This window comes from Bactrocera latifrons, unplaced genomic scaffold (genome assembly GCF_001853355.1).
Source record: "Bactrocera latifrons isolate USDA-ARS-PBARC rearing strain unplaced genomic scaffold, ASM185335v1 scaffold_115, whole genome shotgun sequence".
NCBI classification, from domain to species: Eukaryota; Metazoa; Arthropoda; class Insecta; order Diptera; family Tephritidae; genus Bactrocera; species Bactrocera latifrons.
Genome location: NW_017534575.1, coordinates 818,430 through 842,238, shown reverse-complemented (window position 1 = coordinate 842,238; position 23,809 = coordinate 818,430). Strand labels below are relative to the sequence as shown.

General features: G+C 39.2%; 1 protein-coding gene across 2 annotated transcripts; it reads right to left on the bottom strand.

The window, feature by feature from the left end:
• Nucleotides 1-8,759: 8,759 nt before the first annotated feature.
• On the bottom strand, nt 8,760-12,646 carry LOC108976284. 2 transcript variants are annotated; one of them, XM_018945279.1, is made up of 2 exons: nt 12,599-12,646; nt 8,760-9,808 (listed from the first exon to the last, which is right to left on the bottom strand). In XM_018945279.1, exon 2 carries the CDS (start codon nt 9,806-9,808, stop codon nt 8,843-8,845), a length of 966 nt encoding a protein of 321 aa, XP_018800824.1. In that variant the 5' UTR covers nt 12,599-12,646; the 3' UTR covers nt 8,760-8,842. The 2 variants fall into 2 exon arrangements, with proteins under 2 accessions (XP_018800824.1, XP_018800833.1); XM_018945288.1 differs by lacking the exon at nt 12,599-12,646 and adding an exon at nt 12,490-12,576.
• Nucleotides 12,647-23,809: the final 11,163 nt, after the last annotated feature.

The window sequence follows — 23,809 nt, the reverse complement described above, 5'->3', positions numbered from 1 at the left end:
AAAAAAAAAAAAAAAAACAATATTAATAATCTTCATCCAATTAATATTAAGGGGATGCTTTCTTTTGAGCTTTTTTGTTCGATTTTCATAGAAGACTCTACACATGGCCACCTCGTTTAGGTTATCAGACCAATAACTTTTGAAAATTTCGGAAGCATTTGTGGGCAGAAATAATGAGCCAACAATATCACTTTTAACGAATTTTTACTAAAATTTGTTTCCTAAACATATTCAGCTTTTTTACGGCATTTTATGCTGATGGGCTACTGATGGACAACTATCTTCTTCCAGTTGAACCCGTGGCAGGCCACAAAGTACATTCCCCGTCATCATTAGGTGGTACTTTTCCTCACGTAATTTTGAGGAATGGTGCCGAATCGACAATCAATGATCGGTAAAAATACGAGTCCGCTCTGGTTACTTAGACCCGACTGTCGTGGGAATGGTAGATGTTGGTTGATCCCTCTCCCTCTCCAAGCTGGTCGACTTCGAATGCACTGTCACTTAAGGGCGTACATAAACTCACGCATTGATTTTAGGGAAGACAATCAAAAGACCGTTAAAGACTACTAGAGTGGGGAACCATTTAACTATGAATTTTTCACAAAAATCGAATGAGTAGAAGATAGAGTCGGGAGGTGAAGGGAGGTCAGGCCTGGCACTCAGATCTATCCTTAAGAAGGTAGATTTCAGAGTAATGGAACCGTTATCCAATAAGGCTACTGGAAGGGCCGGTTCAGGAATGAAATTATGCAGTATTTCGATAGAAATTTTATGACCATAGCAAATAGATAGCCTCTTTTAGAATCATTGCTGAAGGGGCCAGAAAGGTGCTGCACGACGAAAGTATTAATCGAACTGAGGAACCTTATCCTGTAGGTGCTGATATGACTTCTTTAAAGTCGCAAAAACTCATTAAGCAAAGTAGACTTGGAAAAGTCCCTTGGTTTTGATTTGAAACCGAAATAGACATTATGAAGCATTAATTCGAAGCTCACTCTATATATAAAACTAGAATTTTATTGAAGCTCTATCAAGATCCATATTTGCATTCCCATATACCTAATATCAACATATTCGATATTTTTTTACACCTTGTAACTAAAGCCTGGAGGTGTACCTCATCTTTGCACCTCACTTCATTCTTCCTTAGTTTGCTTAATCTGAACATGTGCTTACATCTAAGAACTCAATTTCAGTTAGAAAATTATTAGTCTGGCTTATCTTTCGTAATAACTAAACAATGCTATTTCAATACACATTAATGCATTTACTGCCTGAACTATTCTATTAAATAGTTAATTCTCTTCTAAGCATTCAAAAACAAGTTGAGTTGTTTGTGTGTGACAGTGGCAGTTAATTGTTCTTATCTTTAACATACTTATATACGTAGACTTAGGTGTCTTTCCAACATATATTAAAGACACCCCAAAGGAATTTGGTGCATATTTATAATGGTAAATTTAATGTAACAATATGCTCCCAAGGAAATATCGGTTATGCCGACTTGTCGCCGCTTGTCTTTTCAATTTTCTTCAACACACTTTGTTGCTGTTAATTATCACATGGCTATATATAAACACATATACCTTTATATGTACATATGTATATGAGTGTGCATATATATATAAAAGTATGTATTTGTATGTATGTAAATTGTAATGCTTTTGGGCTTTAATGTGTCGGCTTTACGATAATTGCATTTTGACACAGTCACTTTGATATTATGTTGTTGTTATTGCTCATGGTTATTGCTGTTATTTGCTTATTTTATTATTACTTCTTTGATTGCACTTGTTGTTGTATGTTGTTTGTTTCTTTTATTTATAGCCGCTTTTATTACACGGTTCCTCAATTATCGAGCATTTAGCTTATTAATATTTAGCCGACGGTGCGTATGAGTTTATACGAGACAGACAGACAGCTGCCACGGCGGAAAGTGGTTCCTGTGAAATGTAAGTACATAAGTTCATTATATACATATTACGAAGATATGCATGTTCGGGTAGTAGATAGCCATATTATTTTGAGATTCCGCATTTTCGCATACTTTTATAAGAAAATCATTTTTTATTAAGTGTTAACGTGGTATCACATGAATTTTTACTTGGTACTCGTCGAGTGTAGTCATGGATTATGACATAAGGGATAGTATTTTGCGAAAAAAAGAAGATTTATAAAATTGTTTGTTGTAATTAATTTTGAATGAGTTTAAAAAATATATATTTTTGTATTACAAGCATTTGCTTTTGATCATTCAGCTATAGTTAACCGATCTGATTTTTTCGAATATTACATTGTTGCTTTAGAAAATAACCTGCGCCAACTTTTGTGAAGATACATTGTCAAATGTGAAAGTTTTCCATACAAAAACTTGCTTCCGATCATTCTGTTTGTATGGCAGCTATATGCTATAGTGGTCCGATATCGTCAGTTCCGACAAATGAGCAGCTTCTTGAAGAGAAAATGACGTTTGCAATATTTCAAAACGATAACTTCAAAACTGAGGGACTAGTTCGTATATATACAGACGGACATAGCTCAACATACTGATCATTTCAATATATACTTTATAGAGCCTCCGACGTTTCCTTCTAGGTGCCACAAATTTCGTGGCAAACTTAATATACCCTGTTGAGGGTACAAAAATGTGATCTGCTATGTTAGGTCGTAACGGTCTTCTAAATTTTCACTAAAACATTGACTAAGTCCTATGACTGCGTGAGTGTCACTAATTTCCTTTGGGAGAGTTCCTTTTCAAGTCCCCGACAATACATGTTAAATTTGAGTAAATGGGATTTTAAACGGAACGCGTTTTTAGTGCACAGCGGCATCTCGTGGTCAAGATTTTTATAATTTTCTTTTGCAATCGAATATTAATATCTGACTGTGACACCACTTAAATTTAGTGTGGAGTATTGGATGCCCTTTTAATCTTCTTCTATTCCGTATGTGGAATAAGGGCCTAATGAGACTATAAATTAAAGTTTTGGCAATAACTGGTCTCTGGCGCCACCTAGCGGGTAGCAAGCAACTACTTATCAGAGCTACATTCAATTATTCTTTCAATGTGTCACCGTATAAATCCTGCCTATAAAAAAATTAATTTTGTTACAATAAAAGCATTGACTATACAACTTTTTGGCTTTGTACAAGTTCTCCAAGTGAAAACGATACACTTTGAGAATGTTAGTAGTCAAAGGTTTCACAGCTGAAAATTTGACAAAAACGCCATGACTTTCGTACGTCTGCATAAATTTTCACAGCAGATATATTAACACAACCGAAACTTATAAAACTCAAGAAAAAGTGGCAGTTGGAAGCAGTTGGTTGACATAAAACCGAAATGTAGTCGATGACGAGTTGCAATTTCCAGACACTTTGACATGCAAATGTCCACATAAAGAACTTGCTGAAATTTCCCCAGCTGGGCCACTGCGAACCTGTGTGCGACACTAGATGCAGGTGAGCGAAATCAAAAAAGGAAAAGATTGAACTTCAAGACAGTTACGACAAGTAGCTGCGCTGCAGCTCCGAGACAAGAGAGAAGGCGAACACGTGGAAGAGCGACAATAGCAGCCAAGGCGACGAGAGTTGAGTAAAATTGAATTGAAAATGAAGTTTTGCAATCACTCAAGCAAATGTGTGGGCGTCGACTGATACCGATATGGAAAAAAGTGTTAGTGTTGCAAAAAGTTCTGGCTATACATGCAGATGTGGGCGTTTTGGGAGTTAGTTGTGGCGAAAACGTTTGAGCACATCAAGAAAGAAAATAGAGAAACAAAAGCACACGCATAGTAAACTGGCTCGAAGTCTAAAAGTATATACATGAAAACATAATTTATATATTTTGATAGGGTTAAACTGCTTAAGATCGATATATTTAATAAATCTAAAATTAAAATATTTGGATTCGGAAGTACTAACGGTTTCGTTTACGGTATCTCATGACTACAAAAGAGGAAAGGTAAATACCTACCGAACAAAAAGAGCCTAATCTTTCCGAATTTCAAGAAGATTTCTTAAAAGATACCGTTAATTCATTTCGGACCATCATACACGCTCCTGTTCTACCTGCATCATTGATCGCCTGCAGCTTATGACGATTCGTCCTTCATCCAAAGAAGTCATAACTAGTCAGTCGCGGTTCCTGGATCACGACGACATTGGCATCAACGAAGCAGTAAATTGGCGGAGACTGCCTTCGCATGTTGGATATTAATCTGGAGGAATCTCATCCTTCCGACTCTCCTACAGAAGCGCTGATTCAGCGCCCAGGTCGTCTCCGACCTGCACCCGTTCAAGCAGCTGTTCGAGGATGAGGACGGAGTCGCCAATTGACGAACCGGCCCCAGAACTCGCTTTGTCCGTACGACTCGGGTCGTTCTCCATGGTCGTTTGACTTTCTTCACCTGTCGTAAGCTAATGAAGCCCATGGTATCATCCATTCACATGACATAGCCAGCGTAGCCGCTGTCACTTTATTCTTTGAACTATGTCAATGGCTTGGTATATCTCGTACAGCTTATCGTTCTATCGACTGCGATATTTGTCGTTTCCAATGCGTAAAGCACCAAATATCTTCCGCACAACCTTTTTCTCGAAAACTCGGAACCTGGATTCATCAGAAGACTTTACTTCTCATTAGCTTACTCAGCTCGAAGTATCACCTGTTGACAAGAGTTATTATGCGTTGGATTTTGAGGCTGAAAATCTTATTGGTGTTAATGCTGATTCAGAGATAGACGAAATTATCTACGACTTCGAAGTTATGACTTTCAACAGTGACGTGCGAGCCAAGTCGGGAGTGCGACGACTATTTGTTTGATGACAGGACTCGTTCTGGAGAAAGAAAAATCACGTGGCGGTTGTAGAAGCCAATGATATCAATATCAGCGGCATACGCCAGCAACTGTACACTTTTATCAAGGATTGTGCTTTTGCGATTCAGCTCAGCAGTTCAAGTTATTTTCTCCAGTAGTAGATTGAAGAAGGCAATAGCGATATGAATTTCAAAGCTCACAGAATATCGGATTAACCACTTTCATTGATCTAACCTTCAAGTCAATTAGGTTCAAAGCATCTTAAATGTGTGGTATTCCGGTTTTCGGGAGATTATATGCATTTTTCATATCGGGACTTAAATCGAGCTGCCGAACATTTAAATTCCAAAATATTTTCTACATAAAGAATGTCAGGTTATGAGAAATAACATTTCGAACCAGTTTGTCATTCACTTGCCTTAGGAAACACCTAACACTTACCGGTATGCACACGAGTACATATGTATGTTGCACAAGCTCGTAACTGTACAGTTATTCTTCAACACTTCGACTCGTCTTCTAGAAGGACACAACTGATAGCGTCAGCTTGTTCACTAGCTGTACACCAGCGTTGATATGCAACGAGCCATGGCGTGTATATGCAGATGATCCAACTAAAGGGTGAATCTGATATGACCGCTGGTTCACTGGCTGACTGACTCTCTAACCGAAGCCAATCTGATGCATACTTATAGACGTTTAGAGAGGATCAGTAACCAAGAATCGCAAGAGCACGCACCCGTAAATGCATTTGGTTATGTATGTGTAAAAGCGTGTGTAACTTTCATTGCCTCCAAAGTTTCACGGTAGAGGCGTAAAATTGCTGGCTGCAACAATTTCCATTTCACCGGCGAGCACCCACTTATTTGACTTGCAGCTATGCAGCTGTGCTATGGATAGCTTGTTTGAATGGCAGGACTTTTCAGCAGCAAATGCACATCCTGCACTTGAAACAAACGAACGGTAGTGTAGAACTGCAGGCTCCTGGCGGCTGAAGATGAGTGTTTGTAGTTGATGTGAGTACGTGCTCGCTGCCAAGGGTGCTTGGCTGCTGTCTCTTCGCATAAGATGTAGGTGTATGTCTTAGTTTGCGTTTCTGCTGTAGCTGGAAGAAAGAAGCGAACGGGAAGCGGAAACGTTTCGCACTACTTCATGCTTTATGCACGCGTTGGCATGTGAAAAGCTCGCTTCGACATACTCACATGCGCAGGCGTACTTGCACAAATATACTTACTATATATGTACGTAAAAGCTCATATGCTCAAGGCTGATGTCCTTCGCTTGCAATGCAATTTTTCATGTCCACCTTTTTCCCCATTTTTTAGCAAATAAATACAAGTCTTTGCACAAACGTGTTTATAGAAGTGTTTGTGAGGCGCTTTTCTTTGCTCTTTTTTAGGTAGTAAGTACAGTGAAATATATTGTTATATGAAAATATACAGTTATTTTTAAGCAAACACTGGTTTTCCGCAGCTGAAGTTAAATTTGATTTCTTTATACAAAATGTGGAGTTATTGACATAAATATTAGGGTAGACAGTGCTTAAGTACTAATCACCGATTGAAATATTTCGATTAAAGGTAGCTTATACAAGAGCAGTTATGAGGTCGCGTCCAGAATACCCTTCACAATTAAAAAAGTTTCTATGGTATATAAGAAATGGATCTTGTTCGGTCGGTTTGAAGAGCAGCAAAGGTATGCTTTAGTATTTCGATCCGAACAATTTCCTAATAGATTACACCTTCGACAATAACACAAGCAAATTTCTTGAAGAATTCTCGTGAAATGTAAAAGCTTTCCCTACAAGCAATTGACTCAGACCGTTCAGTTTGTATGGTAGATATATACTGTGGTGATTAAATTTGAGTAATTTCTTCGGAGATTGCACCATTGTCTTAAATAATAATTCGGGCTGAAGTTGATGAAGATATCTCTTCAAAATAAAAAGTTTTTCATTTATGATATAGTGATTCGAAAGGATGTGTCCCATATCTCAAAAACTGAAGAACTAGTCAGACAGAAGGAAATTACCGCCTAAGTTCTATTTAGAAACATTATCCGTCTTGGATTAGCATCGAATTATCCTACGGTAATTGCCGCAGATTGTCCCTTTTTGTGGATAGGGCAGAGTACAATTAGGTTCCAATCAACGTACATGCCCCTTCATCCGATCATATCTTGCAAAGAAGCAGATGCATGCACCTTGTCAGTACTTCGCCGCCGTATTTGAATATTTTGGCCGGCAATCCATCGGCCATTTGCCGTTTAGTTGTTCTTTAGATCAGTAATTACTATAGTTACTTGAACCTTATCATAGTCGGACGGTGGAACATCTACACCATCGTCATCGATTGGGGAATCGGGTTCGCCAGCTCCAGATGTTACACTTTAACGGACGTTCAGCAGCCTGGAGAAGAAGTCCTTCCATAATTTCAGTATGCTCTGAACATCAGCCACCAAATCCCCTCTTTGGATTCTACAAGAGTATACTCCGGGCTTGAAACCTTCCGTTAGTCGCCACAACTTTCGTACAATTTTCGAGCATTATCTCTTCATGCTCTTGTATTTTGGCTACTCTTTTTTTTTTATCTGCATAAGTGTCTCACTTCCTTTCTCACGTCGATTGCAACATTGAGATGTTGGATGTCTGCTTTCTCTCCACTGCGGTACGACAGTCCTCATCGTATAAGCTGTTCTTTTGCCTTTCTCGGAAACCAATGGTTTCATGTGTAGCTTTATGTAAGGACCTTGAAATGCTATCTTAGTGTTCTCTTCTACCAAGTTGCTGGTGAGTGCTCTCAGAGAGCAGGAGTGCAAGTTGAGTAGAAAAACGTTTTGCTTCCTTGTGTTTGGTGGGGGCACGTACTTGACTGTACAGCGACGGGTGCGGATCTTCGCTACAACAAGATAGTAATCCGAGTCGATTTCTGATCTGATTTCGAACTTTTAGCTTGATGAATTTTTCTTATGCTGGTATCTAGTACTACAAACAGCCATATTTCAGGCTCCTGCGAACTCGATCAGCCTCAATTTATTTGGAGAGGTTCCGGTAAGCTGAATTTTTCCTACTCTGCCGCCAATCACAATTTTTATGTCGGGCGGGGCAGTTGCCAAAACGCGCTTCAACCGCTCATAAAATGCATCTTTAATCATTTCGTTCTTATTTTCGCAGAGCGGGTATACTAGATTGGATCTCACTGACTAAGCGCTAGTCACGGAGGGCATGACCTCATTAGCAAGAGCTTCAAGCTTTTAACATATTAGACTTGTATAGAGGAAGGCGATGTGTAATCATTTTGCCAGATCCTCCACTATTGCTCGGTTTTGCCAGACTGAAATTGAAATGTCTCAGTGAACACATCATTGGCGAGACAAGCGAAGTTGTTGTGATTGCTATGTTATTAATATTTTTAACGAACTTTTAGAAAACACGAAACACTTTTAGCAGTTTATGGTATGGACGAATATCTCTCCAAACGAGATTCTCCGATTTTGGACCAACCCTACGATCTAACCTAACATAAACCTAAACGATTAAATCTTAAATTGATCGATCCTAATGTACCCAATGCGTACCTCTCTATATCTACATGTGATTGTGTAAGTTTGCAGAGCGGCTGGTATTCATATTTTTATCAGATGTTTAGAAATCACATTTTCCCTTTGAGAGCTACAGTTTTCTTTGCAAGCACTGATTTCTTTTCATGTTTTTCTTTTTGGGTCAGGCAAGAAAATTTCTCCACAACTTGCAAAGCAGCTTTCAATCTTGATTCGATTTGTGCAACTTTCAAGTGTTTTGATTTGAATGATTGCAGGTCACTTATGTGTATTTGCTCAAATTTATTGGTTTCCGTGTGCGTTGAAGGCAGCAGAGGTAGAAAAAAAAAATCATAGTAAATAAATAATAACTGTAAACACTATAGACTCAGGATCGCATTGAGCGGCAAGAACTCGATATTTATTCTAACGAAAATTTAATTCCTTATTTAAATGATAAAAAAAAAAAACTGCATCACCAATCACTTAACCGCACCAGCACAGTAACCGGTTTCTGGTAATTCCCCAACCCCCGCGTCAACATCGGCCATCGTCGTGTCCTCCACAACACCCACTGAGGCTGCAAATGGCGCATGCACGTCGGGGTCGAGCGGAAAGAGCGCACGCAAATCGGCGATCGGCGCACACATGCACATCTCCGACATCCGCTTGTACTGGGGCGTCTCCTTGAGCGCATGTCGCCGATTGCGCACCAAAGGCGCCGTGATGTGCGAGAAGCGCGGCGTGGCCAGGCGCACGCGAAAGCCGCAATTGGCCATGTACGCATAGAGCTTGGGATTGTCATAGACGAGCGTTGGCGGCGGTTGCCAGGTCTTGAAGTGTTCGTGATAGCTGCGCATGTTGATGCCGCTGAGGCTAGGGAAGCAAGAGGCCGGCGGCAGCACATTGCCGTTTGCCAGTGGTGTTGCGTATGTTGTTGCGGTCAGTGGTGTAGTTGTAAATAGGCTGGGTAGCATTGTTGGTTTTGCATTAGTTGAGGTAGCCATTGCGGTTTCCATCGGATTCTTGTTGCTTGGTGGAGTGTTGTTGAGCGTTGTTGTTGTGGGTGTGGTGTAAATCATTGTCTTGGTTTTTGTTGCTGTTGCTGTTGCTGTTAGCGTACTATTCGAATGGCAAATTACATTGGAACGCTGTATGAGCACTGTTTCAGTTCGTATTTTGAATTTATCGGACGGGTTATTGCTGTCGGTGGCATTGTTGTTGTCAGCGCTAACTTCGTGCTCACTCATTGCCGGTGTCTTTGCTGTTTCATGATTTCTGTCAATCAACATGTCAGGCGATATGCTGGCTGTTGGTGTTTCCGCTTTGGGCACTTCTAGTTCGTGGAAAATGAACGAATAAATGCCATCGCGTCGCTCGAGCTCTTTCAGCATTAGTTCATCGGTAGACAGATTGATATCTATGAAGTCTTTGGTGATGGCGGCCATCTAGTGGAAAGAAAATGAAAGTAGAGTGAGCTTAATAAGAGATTTATGGTAGAATTGCATTTTTTATTTTAACAAATTAATGTATCTCTTAGCGCAAAAATTGAACACAAAAAAAAAACAAACATTTAACTTTAGCCGGTGAAACTTCTTCATCTTTTCAGATAACTGCTTTCTGAGTAACACCAAATTTGATTGGTTTTTATAGAAGTTCTCACTATAGAGTACGTTTCGGCGACTGTTCGGGTTCGAAAACGCCTGGCTTCGTTCTTAGGACCTTGCCTGTAGAACTAATCGGTAATAATGTAGCCTACGCCATTAGGCATTGACATTCATTCTCCTGGAAACCTTAAAAATGAATCCTTTAGCCTATAAAGATAATTTATATGATCCCTTTGGTTTTGAGTTTCCATAATAAAATTATGTAGATAATTCAATCGCCGTAGATTTCCTGCTGACGGAATAGATAAATCAGTCGCCGGAAGGGGTAGTATTATTGACACTGACATGAACATACATGACATGAACGTCTGCGAACTCAACATATGCTAGAGATATCTTAATGGTTATGTATTAGATTATATCGCAAGGTTGATCCTTTCACCAAAGGTAGTGATGGATCTCACTTGCATAGCTGTGAACGTCGTTATTTGATAATTCTTAAAACACATAAAGATACTAGTCAGAAATCTTTTATTAGCGACGATATAGACTTGACTAAAAGCGAGTAGTTCAGGAAAACTTTTCGTTTATTCTGATTTCCCAGCCGCACAAGGAGGAGGACAACGGAGTACCGACTTGCTTTCAATCGATTTTACCATGACTCGGCACACAAACGAGTCTGATATCAAAGTAGAGTATTGTTATTGATAAAAATGTCCCTGAGCGCACAGTCAGTGAGGTCAAAGACAGTTCTGCTACCGAAGTGAATACACATCACTCTGAAGGAAGCTGCACTTCGGGCAGTACATCTATTTATACACATTCACACAGTCACATATGTTCATAATTTTTATTTCTCTACGTTATCTGCAAATGTCTATAACAATTTCAAGAGCTTGTTGGCCATATAGATGGATCAGTAGCAGGTCGAGTGTGGCATCACTTCACTCCACCTTAGTGCCGAGTGTAACTTTAAACTTCTTTGTTAAGTTTACCACTTTCGTAACGCCGCCTTCTGAGAGAAGACACACTAGTGTGTCTTCCTCTAAAGCCTTAATTTTTTGAGACGGACTTATCTTCCCTTTGCCAAACTCCTCTGCTGCCATGAGCTGTCTGTTTGATCATTAGATGCAGCGGTGTAAGACCCAGAATGACTGCAAGTGCTGCAGTTGGAAAGATGGGCATTGCCCCTGAAGCGCAGAAGTCTTCATCCTTTGAAGACTTACAGAAGACTGCGTTGCAGTCGATGCCCGAGCCCTTAATGATATCTGGCTGGCCCCAGAATCTACCGGCTGTACGTTTGAGTGCTTTGGTGGCTCAGACAGTATTAATTTTACATGTGTATTTCACATTAAGGGTGAATCTAAAGTGAGGCATAGGTATTTGACCTCTTTAGACACCTTGTCATTAAATGTTAAGGTTCTCAAGAAGAGATCTTCGCTTTGTCAAAATGACAACGGTTGTTTTTGACGCATTAATATTTAACTCGCCCATATTACACCATCCCTTAGCTAGACTAAAGTTCCTTTGGATTATGTCAGAGAGAGTATTCTCAAATTTTTCTGGTGCCATTATGAAAATGTCGTCCGCATACCACTGGCACCGTATCCGATTGTTTATTAGCAACTCAAGGAGCTCATATACTACTACGCTCCGTAGTAGGGGGAATGGTACTCCATCCTGGGTGCAGCCCCAATGGAAACTTCAATTGCCATCTTCATTGCTCAGCCTTTGTAATACTTAGCTCTCGAATAGGTGAAAATGTTGCAGTAGTACTTTAGGAGTTTACTGAATCTATAAAGTTTTCCGTGAAGGTCGCGAAGTCATCGAAAGCTTGCTCCGACTGAGTCGTCCATCCACTACTAACAAAACAGTGCCTAAAAATTGTCACGATGACTTCAGAAAGATAGCACTGAAACTTAAAATCTGTTAAAGATCGTTTCAACACATTCTAAAAACAATAAAATATTGTATCTTTTGCGAAAAGAACGACCAATAGAGGTAGTAAAAACGATGATTGACAATCTAGCTAAAGTGCTTACCATTCCTACTACTAGGTCCTACTAGATCTGTTCGCTCTAAAAATTATCCGAAACCGAAACGAAGAAGAACTCAAGACCATCAAAGCCAAGACTTACAACAACTTTATGGAAACTTGGATCAATCTCAAAGACTCATAAAGAGTCTACAATGTTGAAAAATACGCGAAAATATGAAACATGTTGTATTTTGTCAGTCCGGTTCAAATTTGATATGACACTCAAAATTTTTTTTTTTTTTTTTTGTATAGAAAAACTGGCAACCGTTGGTAATTTTTACAAACTGTTAATTAATATCCCGTGCTGAAAAGTAAATACTTTATATTTATTATTTTTTTCACTGCCATTATTCTTCTCCTCTCCTTGTCCACTACCATGGATATATTATATGTAACTTCATATTTTCTCTATTCCAAATTGCAATTTTTACACTTAGAAAATATTTATAATACCAATTTTAAACCGCTGTTAGCTGGCACTCACTTATAATCCTCTGAACAACACAGCAATTTACACTAAATACCGTTAGAATGATATATAAGTATATCTATATTTTTGGTCCTTTTCTCCACCTTTTTGCCTCGTTTTTTACCTTTCGATCAGCGGACTTTAATTGTCACAGTCAATGCGTAGCCACGGCTGAAATGTGTCTAAACGCAACAGCAGGCGCGTCCGTCCAGCTTAATTGGAACGGCGGCGCAGAAATCCGTCAGATTTACATAATTTTACAAACACACACACACACATATGCTCATATACAAGCCCAAACATGTGCTGGCATTAAGCTTCAAATTCTATCGAACGCGTCACACTGCGACCCGCTGCTGTGAGCGATATCACAAACTTTATTTATTTTCAGCAGAATTTTGCAAAATTTTATTTGTTTTTCATTTTTGTTTTACGTTTTTCATTTGTATTCCTCTTTTTGGTGTGCAAATTGTCTATTGTGCGGGTGTAGGCGCGTGTCTGGTTGAGTTCAATGCTGTGTATGTATGCATGTGTGTGTGTTTGTAATGTAAACCAATTGCCGTTGAACGATCAACAAGAGTTGTTTATAGATTAAAAGTAAATAACGAATGCGTCTGTTGCAAAAAATCGCAAAAATCATAAAGAAACAAAAGCAAAAAATGGCAAATGTGAAATATACTAACAAAGCTACTACCGGCGCTGAGAAAGCGTGGGCATTTCTAAAAAATCCAAATAAATCGGATTTTATTCGCAAAATTGTTAGTTTGAGCATTTTGATTTTTTTCGGTTTCTATTTTAGTTTCTGTATCTGTTTAACTTTTTATCGATAATTTCTCTTCTTGAATGTTGGGCGGCAGTAGATTTGCAGGTTGCAACCTAAACTGCCAAATTTTTTCATTTTTATTGTAGAAATATACATGTATGTATGTATGTGAATCGTTTTTTTAAGAAATTTGTTTACTTTGAATCACAAAATTGCACATTTAATCCAAAAAAGTGATTGTTGGCCTGTAGATACCTGTTGCATTGACCGATTATTCAATGAACAGAGATAACTTTGCAGTTCATTTGTAAATGAAATCTGGATTAGTTAACTCACGAATCAGTTAATGAATATCAATCAAAATTGGATGGGACATTTCATTGACTAACTGAGAAAATGAACTCAATCGACCAGTAACCGCTCCCATTTCTTCCTAAACTCTTTAGCAATCTGCCAGTGCGCTTACTTTCAAAATTGCAAGTACTTGTCGCATACTATAGGGGTCGATAAACTGAACACTCCATCATTTTTCCGTTCGTGTTCACACCATAGATTAAGCCTATATAAGAGCGCTAAAAAAGTTTTTTATGTTCTCGCTAAAGAGAGTATTATAGTTTTGTTCACATAATGGTTGTTTGTAAGTTATAAAACTAAAACAGTTAGATACAGGGTTATATATACCAAAGTGATCAGGGTGGCGAGGAGAGTTGAAATCCGGATGTCTGTCTGTCCGTCCGTCCGTCTGTCCGTAACTTGAGTAAAAATTGAGATATCATGATGAAACTTGGTACACGTATTTCTTGGCTCCATAGGAAGGCTAAGTACGGAGATGGGCAAAATCGGCCCACTGCCACGTCCACAAAATGGCGGAAACCGAAAACTTATAAAGTGTCATAACTAAGCCATAAATAAAGATATCAAAGTGAAATTTGGCACAAAGGATCACATTAGAGAGTGGCATATTTGGACGTATTTTTTTTAGAAAAGTGGGCGTGGCCCCGCCCCCTACTAACTTTTTTGTACATATCTCGAAAACTACTATAGCTATGTCAACCAAACTGTGTAGAGTCGTTTCTTTTAGGCATTTTCATATACAGTTCAAAAATGGAAGAAATCGGATAATAACCACGCCCACCTCCCATACAAAGGTTATGTTGAAAATCAGTAAAAACGTCAGAAACACTAAATTTTATGGAAGAAATGGCAGAAAGAAGCTGCACCCAGGCTTTTTTAAAAATTGAAAATGGGCGTGGCGTCGCCCACTTATGGACCAAAAACCATATCTCAGGAACTACTTGACCGATTTCAATGAAGTTCTGTATATAATATTTTCTTAACACCCTGATGACATGTACGAAATGTGGGTGAAATCGATTCACAACCACGCCTTCTTCTAATATAACGCTATTTTCAATTCCATCTGATGCCCTCTCTGTATAATATATACATTATTAACCAATGATGATAGCGGAACAAAACTTTACACAAATACGGTATTTGATGCGAGAGTATAAATTGTTCGGTGACACCTGAACTTAGCCCTTCCTCACTTGTTTTTGTTTTGTTTCTAATAAAACAAAAACGGTTTGGTATATTAATAAAATCCCTTATTCTTGTGTAAGTCTATTCGATGCCATTATGTATTGAACTGGATTTTTTTTTCATGGCCACCACCAGCAAGCTTGCAGAAGTTCAGCCCTGAACCCAATTTTCGACAGTTTTCAAGCCTATATCAGCTGATTCTACTACATTTTCACATGCTACATTCGTTGGAAGTTTATCAATCGTCACTGGCTTGTTGACATACATATATCATGGACTGGAAGTAGCTCCACAGGAAATAATCTAACGGCGTCAAATCGCATGAATGAAGCGGTAAATTGATAAGGCCATTTTGTGATGATTGCTTATTGACAAAACAATTGTTGCTCAGCCCAATGCACGAACATACGACGATTGTGGTGGTCAAGCGGCTTGAGTTCTTTCTTACTTTCTCTTATGAAGCTATAACACGGGTAACATTCCTTTACCATTTCTGACATGAAACATGGTGCTTGAGCGCCTCTTGGCTTCAGTTCATATGACACCCAATTGCCTTGATTTTAACTGCAACCGGATGCTTTTGAACGTTTTTAAATGGCTGCTTGATTCACCTAAAAGATTCTACCAATCTATCTATCTTCATCGAGTAAGCTTTCTTGTTTATTTTAGTACCCACTTTATTTCCCTCTTTTTCATTTTTGGCGCAGGCACCGCTTGCGAGTTTACAGTCGTTCTTTTGGCTATTTGGCATCATTTGGAGATTTAAACTGTAGCCAGGTCCTTCCACCGGGTCATTCAAACGGAGTGTAGGTCTTCCTCTTTCTCTGCTTCCCCGGCTCATACTGCGCCGAATACTATCACAGCTGGAGTGTTTCATCCATTCGGACCTAGCCTTTGTAGCCGTTGTAGCCTTGTTGTTCTTAAGGTGGCTAATTGCAATTCGAGCTTCTTCATGGTCGGGCAATGGAACGTCTACTTCATAATTCTCGATTGGGGAATTGAGTTTACCATCTTTTGGCGTTATGTTTCCACCTCCTTTTAGCAGGATGGAGAAGTTTTCCCTCCGTAATATCAATACGCTCTGGGCAACAGTTACTAAATCACCTATGGGTTTTCACAAATGCTATGGTCTTGAAGCCTTCTGTTAGTCGCCGTTAGTGTTGTAATCGATTGTAACGTTGCGAGGTTGGCAGTCTTTTTCTCTCTACTGGGACACCGCATTCCTCATCGTACCAGCTGTTCTTTTGCCTTGTTTCTAAAACCGATGGTTTCATGTGTAGCTGCATGTAAGGACTCTTATACCAAGTTGCTGGTGAGTGCTCTCGGAGAGAGACGTGCGTTTTTTACTCCACAGAGACAGGTGCGTATCTTAATTGCACAAGATTGTGATCCGAGTCAAGGTTAGGACACTGGAGACCTGTCTTCCATCTATTTCAATATGATCGATCTGGTTAGTGGCTTTTCTATTCGGAGACAGCCAGGTAGCTTAATGTATTTTCTTGTGCGGAAATCTAGTACTAGAGATAATAATATTTCGGGCGGAGTCGATCAGCGTCAACCTGCTTGGGATTTTTTCATCGTGGATGCTGAATTTACCGATCGTTGTGTCAAAGATACCTTCTTTGTCCACCCTGGCGTTACAGTCCCCAAGCACTCTTTGGACGTCGTGGGGGAGCAGCAAATCAGTGTTATATTGAAAAAGGGACAGGACATTCGGAATTCAAGCCTTAAATCTTAATCCTTAATACGTTTGCAGTAGTCTTTTATCTTTTCATTGGGGGTGGTTTTTAAGTGGTGGACCTCCAACCAAACGCATAACCCTGTTTCGCCGCCGATGTTTTTTTACTACCCAGAGCATACTTGGTCTATGACTTGAAATTGGGGCTGTTAGGGCTATATGTAAAATAATCATTTCTGACCACCCCCAAGTGAATGGCGCTAAGATAATTTTCGGCACTTGCGTAAACTTCTACACATGACTCCATCCAACTGCTAACTAGAGTGTATTTAAATGCTAGCTTTATTTGCGGCCTTTCGCTAAGATTAGCTTTTGTTTCCTAAGGCCATCACAAATATACGAATTTTAGTATCGTACAAGCTTCTAAAAAGGTTGGAAGCTTAGATGGAAAAAAATCCCTTATATTTTACAGAATAGTTCCCTCTTTTTAAACTCCAATTAGAAGCGAGCTAATTTTATGCCTTCCCCCACATTGAATTACATATGAGTATATATTTTGCTACAACACGAACGTGCATTCTGCATCCGCTTCACGCCCCCGGAAAGAACTTATGTGTGTGTGTGTAATATGCTCGCGTTTTTATTACCCTGCGGTTCAATGGCTTTGACAACGCCATTAGAACCAAGACCCTACGCAAACTTCGTCGATGATTATCTGGGTCATTAACACTTTTTGCTGTCAAACGACGACGAAGGTGCGAAAGTAAGCTCGGGTAAGGTGTTGTCGATAATGGTCATAAAACTTTGAAAGAATTTTTTTTGTTTGTTTCAATTTGATTTTATGGTTTGTGCGTACGAAATGGAGAAACAAAAGAAGTTTCCGCAGACGGCGGCGTACATAAACGTTTTGCAGCAAGTACCACAGGACTCTCACATCCACCTCTACTGTTCTCTTAGTAGTAGACGGCATGAGCTGGCTTTGTGTTTAGCTCCACGTAGTCTCATAGCGCCCACCACAAACGAGTGCGAGCGTGTTTTTATGACATTATCTTTGAAAGTTTAGCTCGACGCTTTGGTGTTTTGCCACCATCTCCAATAAAGTTTGTCCGCCATTGACATTAGGCGCGGTTGAAATCAAGCTTTGTAGTGCTCCAACAGTACACCGTTAGCTTGAATGCCTTTTGGGAATATCAATTTTGTTGTAGAGTTTCTGTTCTCTTGTAATTTCCTCATTGTGGTACCGATATGGCGGGTAAAAGTTTGACTCGCCTTTAGTAGCTTCTTGCTCTCTAACAAACTCACAGTTTTTATTGTACCGCTCTTCTGATTTTCTGTTCTTCTATTCTTCCTTCAGTTTCATCGTCTCTGATGGATTTTAGCTTCTTCTTCCACCAGTTTTGCCGTCTCTGTTGGATTTTCAGCTGTGTGCCTCACTTTCGCTCTTTACCTATATCAACCTTTGTTTTTGTCTCCATTGCCTTGTGACTTCGCGTCGCCTGTCTTTGCCATCTGACACTGACCCACATGCATTTCCATCTCACTTTCAATTTTTTACGCATGTATGTGTTTATGCATTTCGGCGTACTTTCGCTTTCATTGCCATTAGGCGACAGTTTGTGCCATAAAATTGCTTAATACTTGTGGATGCGCAAAGTTTTTGGCTGGCGAAGACGATTTTCGATTATTTGTTTTGATAGCGGCATTCTTTGAGGTTGTCAATAACAACTTAGCAGAGTGAGAGGTGAGTGAGTTGTGGAAAAAAATCGTTGGACGTTATTGAAGCATAAATGGCGAAAATGTGTTACACTCGATAAATGAGCGCATTTTTCGCTTTGACAAGCAAGATTATGAAACTAATAAAAATCATTATTAAAGTACCGTTAAAATCTTTAGTTTACAGCTTGAATGTTGTGAAATTGAAGTTATATGTGGAAACTTTTAGTCAGTCTTTAATTCTGAGTACACTGTGCGAATCCCGAGATTGGTGATTTTACCTAATAGTGGGCGGTGCCCATTGTTCAATTTTTATAGGTATTTGGTAAATAGCAATCCTGTGATTAGCATGAGGAGAACTACATGATTACTCTGAGTCTCTTTTGTTGGACTTGTAAGAATCTTCTCCTTCACTTATTTCTTAAGATAAAAGTATTATGTTTGGTTAGGTAAGTGCTCCGTTAGCGTGAATGGCTTTGTTAGTTGCCTGCTGATTTTTTCAATGGAATACCTCTATCTCAGGCAAAACTGTGACTGGCCTTTTTTTGGTTTCCTTCTCCCTAACAACTTGTGAGACCACCAATATTCCCACTTGCACAGCTAGAGCCGCTTGTCCGTTGTGATGCCCAGTACTCTTAGGTATGAGTTCCGTCGAGTGACCCTCACATATTGGTAAAACGCTTAGAGTCTACCACAAATTTATAGAGGCTACTAATTTCAATCACAGTCAGTCTGCTGTGTTCCTAAAAATATGGCAACCAAGCTGATTCAACTTTAGTCTGGCGAAGCTGGACAGTGGAGAAGAAAGATCTTCACACCTTACCTTCCTCATTGCACTTATTGCCACGATGTGATTCTTCTAACGTGTTATCTGTGCAATGGATCCTTTACGTTCCACTCCGGGCTAACAGTCTTTCTCAATCCCCACAAATGGTAGCCTAACTAAACTAAAAAACTACACTGCGGAGAGGTAAATAGATATATGTATGTTGCTTCCTTGATTGCTGCCACTCCTACTGAAGATGTCCCTAGGAGTAGGTACTGCGGCGCAGTGCTTCAAATTTTCGAGCGAAGATCGAGAAAATCTCGTAACTCATCGTTCCTATTAAAATTAAAGTGAAATTTTTCGCCGATAATGTGGCCTATTCCTAAAAATGTACAAGAAATTACCGTGTTTGTAACACCTAGAAGGAAATTTGCGCACTTTCTTTTCTCCTTAATGAACTGCTCTTTTGCCGGAACCGCTCATATTGAACCACTATAGCATATGGCTGCCATACAAAGCGAACGATCAAAATAAAATTCTTGTACGGAAAACTTTTTTATTGGACAAGGTATCGTGAAAAATTTGGAAAGCATTTTTGCTCAGGGCAACACAGCAATCTCAGAAGGAATTGTTCGGATCGGACCTTTTCGCTACTACGGTTACAGCCAAGTTAACAACAGCGCACCAGTTGTTTCTTCTTTTCTGATATCCGAGGCTGTTGTGTCTTTTTAATTGAGAGTGAAGAGGGGCTGCAATTAAACTTCAGCGAATCCACAAACCGAACCCCGGGTCCTCACGGGTTGGCTACATGAGCATGTTGTTGTTGTTGTAACGGTTATATATAGTCCCCACTAGGGTGGTAAGGTTCAGATAAGTTGTCATCAAGGTTATCCAACTATAGGCCCAAGCTCTTTCGACGGACCATAGGGAGAAGGGTGTCAAGAAGGTGGTTCGGTTCGGGTTATGCGGGGACTCGTTGGATGCTGGACATATTTTTGGCATGTCGAGGTTGATTCTGGATAAGTAGGATTTTAACTTGCTACACTCTCGATTCTCGCGGCAACCCATCTGTAATAGGTGGTGGTTTGACTCACCTGAGAGGGAGTCGGTAAAGATGTCTATGGCTCCACTGAGAACGGCAGTCAGTACATGTCTGAAGATAGATAAGAAACATCAAAGGTATCTCCTTATAGTCCACAGTGCAGCGTCCTGGCATGTCTCTTTCTCGTCTGGCCAGCTGATTGCATTGTATGTATCCAACAACGTTTATTTGTATTTGGGTTGAGGCTATGAACTAGCAAGGCTTCAAGTGTCCGCGCTACTGGGGAAAGAATAGTCATCAAACGTTGGACTCCCCTTTGTGTTTCAGTGGTGGGATCACTCTTTCAATTTTCCACACATCGGCTATTTGACGAGTGGTCAGTGACAGGATGAGAAAGCATTTTTTTCTTCATTAATGACACTCCGAACCTCCTCATTGGTGAAAGTAAGTGATACGCTGTCTTTTCTTCAATTACTCGAGGCCGAAAAGGCATGGTCATTGAATTATATTTCAACTCGGTCATCACGTCTCTTCGGTTTAGAGAAAGCATGGACGGTAATGCAAAGCTTGCTCACGCCAGTAGAGAGGTTGCAAGACTTCAGGTGCTCTGCTCTATACATTTTATTCGTTTGTTGGTTTGCCATTTGCATTTCGGCATACCATACTCCACCTCGGTTGGCTACCGCAAGAGTAGAGATTTCGTATAGCCTTTTGACTGTAGCTATTTAACCAGAAGCATGACTATTAATTATATAATATAATATATATTATACACTTAAAACAATCGAACCGCGATAGTACAATATACAACTGCCATACAAACTGTGCGATCAAAATCAAGATAAGGCACCACTAAAGGGTACTATAGCTGTGGTGCAGCCGAACTGCCTTAAAGGGCTTAATGTATTTTAAATGTATTCACTTAGTGCTGACAAAATATGTATATGTACAATATGTACATATGTATCAGTTGTAACTATGTTCATTTGGCCGCATTTATCGGAAATGCTTATTTGCCCGCTCAACCGCTAATGCGTGTTAATTACAAATTTGCCAATCGAAGAGTGATAAGGTGAACACCTGTCACCGAAATGGCTCAGTAGACATTCATGCAACAACAAGAAAAACTTCACACACAGATAATTAAACAGCTATTTAACTGTACATGTTTATTAAAGCGCTGAAAATGACTTACTTCAATACACTCACGCCCATCCGTACACAGTTCAACTTCCGCTCGAGTTTGTAGATAATTACCTTAACCGTGGCACCCACTCAGCCGTTCAAGTTGTAGGCCATACATAAATATACATACTTTATATGCATGCACATACAGTGGATAATTTCACACGGCGGAATTTTTATTCCACTCCACTCCATTCTGCACGTTTCACGAGTTACAGCTTCGTCAGCTTTGTACCGGTATTCATATATCACACACACACACACACATATGTATATATATACTTATGTGTATATGATTTGCTGTGTTAAATCGTGATAAGAATCTAGAGTTTGTGCAATAAATGGGAAATGCGAGAGCTTGATGGCTGTAGCAAATTTAACAGCCGCTCTTTAAGCCCTGCTTACGCTCATGTGTGTGTGTTTACGTGTGCTTCGTGTGTGCTTCGCATATACCGACTCGCCTCGCACTTCCGTTGTTCATAATTAAATCATTAAAATAGATTGCGCTTTTTATGAGTTTGCGCATTTATCGCGGAAGAAATAATATAAGTATATTCTCTTTTTATTAGAGTTTGGATTTTATTATTTGCACAAATGATTTTTTGATGAGCCTCAGTGTCTTCATGGGTTTTTAATTTAATATTGAATTAACCGCTTTGAACTCAGTCTACAAATGTGGATGATTTTGATTGAATCTTTCTGTTTTGATTTTACTCTTGCTCTACTATTTTTCGAATTGAAGTGCATCAAGTGTAGGACATTGAATTTAGAGCATTCATTACGTTCTTTTAAATCGAAAGGTTAAGGTCAAGCAGCTCAAAATTTCATAATTTCCGGAAAGCTCTAGGCCAGATGGGTCAAATTGTTGAAATTACGGCTACTCTTAGTTTTTACAAAATATATTATTCATAACAAAGAATCTGACGACTAAGCTCCGATATCTGAAAGCTTTAAAATTAACCTGCATCAGATGTTGGCATCGGTTATAGTCGTTTGACTCATCAATCCATGTGGGTTGGTATGAAAAAGCTTGTTAATCCCTACCAGATTTTTTGAGTAGCTTGAAATATTGTCTGCATAAATTCCGGTTGTCACGATATTGGTTTTTGTCTCAATCTTCCATCTTAGTTGTCGTATCTTCTGGAAAATTTCTTCTTTGCTTTTCTCTTCATCGCTCCTCTAATATGCGCCTCTCTTTAGCAGACGTTGTATTAACTTTTTGTTTTGTTGTGTAAATTTTCTATTTGTACTGATAGGAAATTTGCTCAAATGAGCAGGAGAAAAACTCAATAAGTGAGTATAATACTAAACTGAGAGGGTATATATAGGAACGTCTGAGAAGATCTTATACTTTCATATAGGAAGGTAGGATACAACCTTATCTCGGGAATTAATGAAGGCTGTTGGTCTCCGTTTCTGAATGAAATCTTAAGTGACTTGGCTGCCTTTTCCAACCATCGTTCCAAATATGCCTGTTTTATTATTTCTTAGTCAATATCGACCAATCATCATGGAAAGATTTACGTATGAACAACGTTTACAAATCGCTCAACTCGGCCTACAGAGCGTACTATTCGCAACACCCTCAGCCATCTAGAGATGGTTCGTGTGGAATATATATATATATATATATGTATATACCCACACAATTTTCATATCCTGAACAGGGTGTATTAGTTTGTCACGAAATTTGTAACACCCAGAAGGAAGCGTCGGAGACCGTATAAAGTATATATAATATATAAATGATCACTATGTCGAGCTGAGTCAATTTAGCCATGTCCGTCTGTCCGTCTGTCTATCTGTATATATACGAACTAGTCCCTCAGTTTTCAAGATATCGTGTTGAAATTTTGCAGACGTCATTTCCTCTTCAAGAAGCTACTCATTTGTCGAAAATGCCGATATCGGACCCCTATAACATATACAAATAGTATGCAATTAATACATGAGTTTAGAAAAATTTTATATATTTTACCAATAACCTTTGCAGACCGTCGATTGAATATGAAATTATTAAAACTTGGTATTTTTACTTTTATTTAACGTTTTTAAACAAAAAAAATTTCATTCATTAAAAAAATAAGAACACCATTTTGATTTTAACTCTACAATTAGTTGGGCAAAGCATATGCAACTTCTTGGAAAGAAATTATAATTAATAATAGGTTTTACTAATATTTTGTTCTAAATTCATAGTTTTTTTTCACTTCCATTTTCTCGGGATTGAGACAATTAAATTATCTATGATTTTCATCAGAATTGATTTCCACGCTTATTTAAGTCTTTTAAACTGTTCATCGCTGGTTTTAAGATTAGTTCCATCTAAGCGCCTATTAACCAGCTCCGTCAAGTTCTTAATAGGGTTGGGATCGGGGGGCTGTGGTGGCTTTTCCATAACATTAACGTTGTTTGCTTCAAACCAATACTTGATACTACTTTACCCGGTTGCTTTGGGTCATTGTCCAGCTGGAAGTCTCAACGGAATGGCATTTTTAACCCAGCACAGGGCAACATTATACTCTTTAAAATACATTTGAAGTCGTATTGATTCAAAATTCAATTGATCCTATATAATAGATAAATTTCGTTAGCAGGAAAGCAGCCCCACATCATTACATTTCCTCCACCATGCCTTCCTGCCAT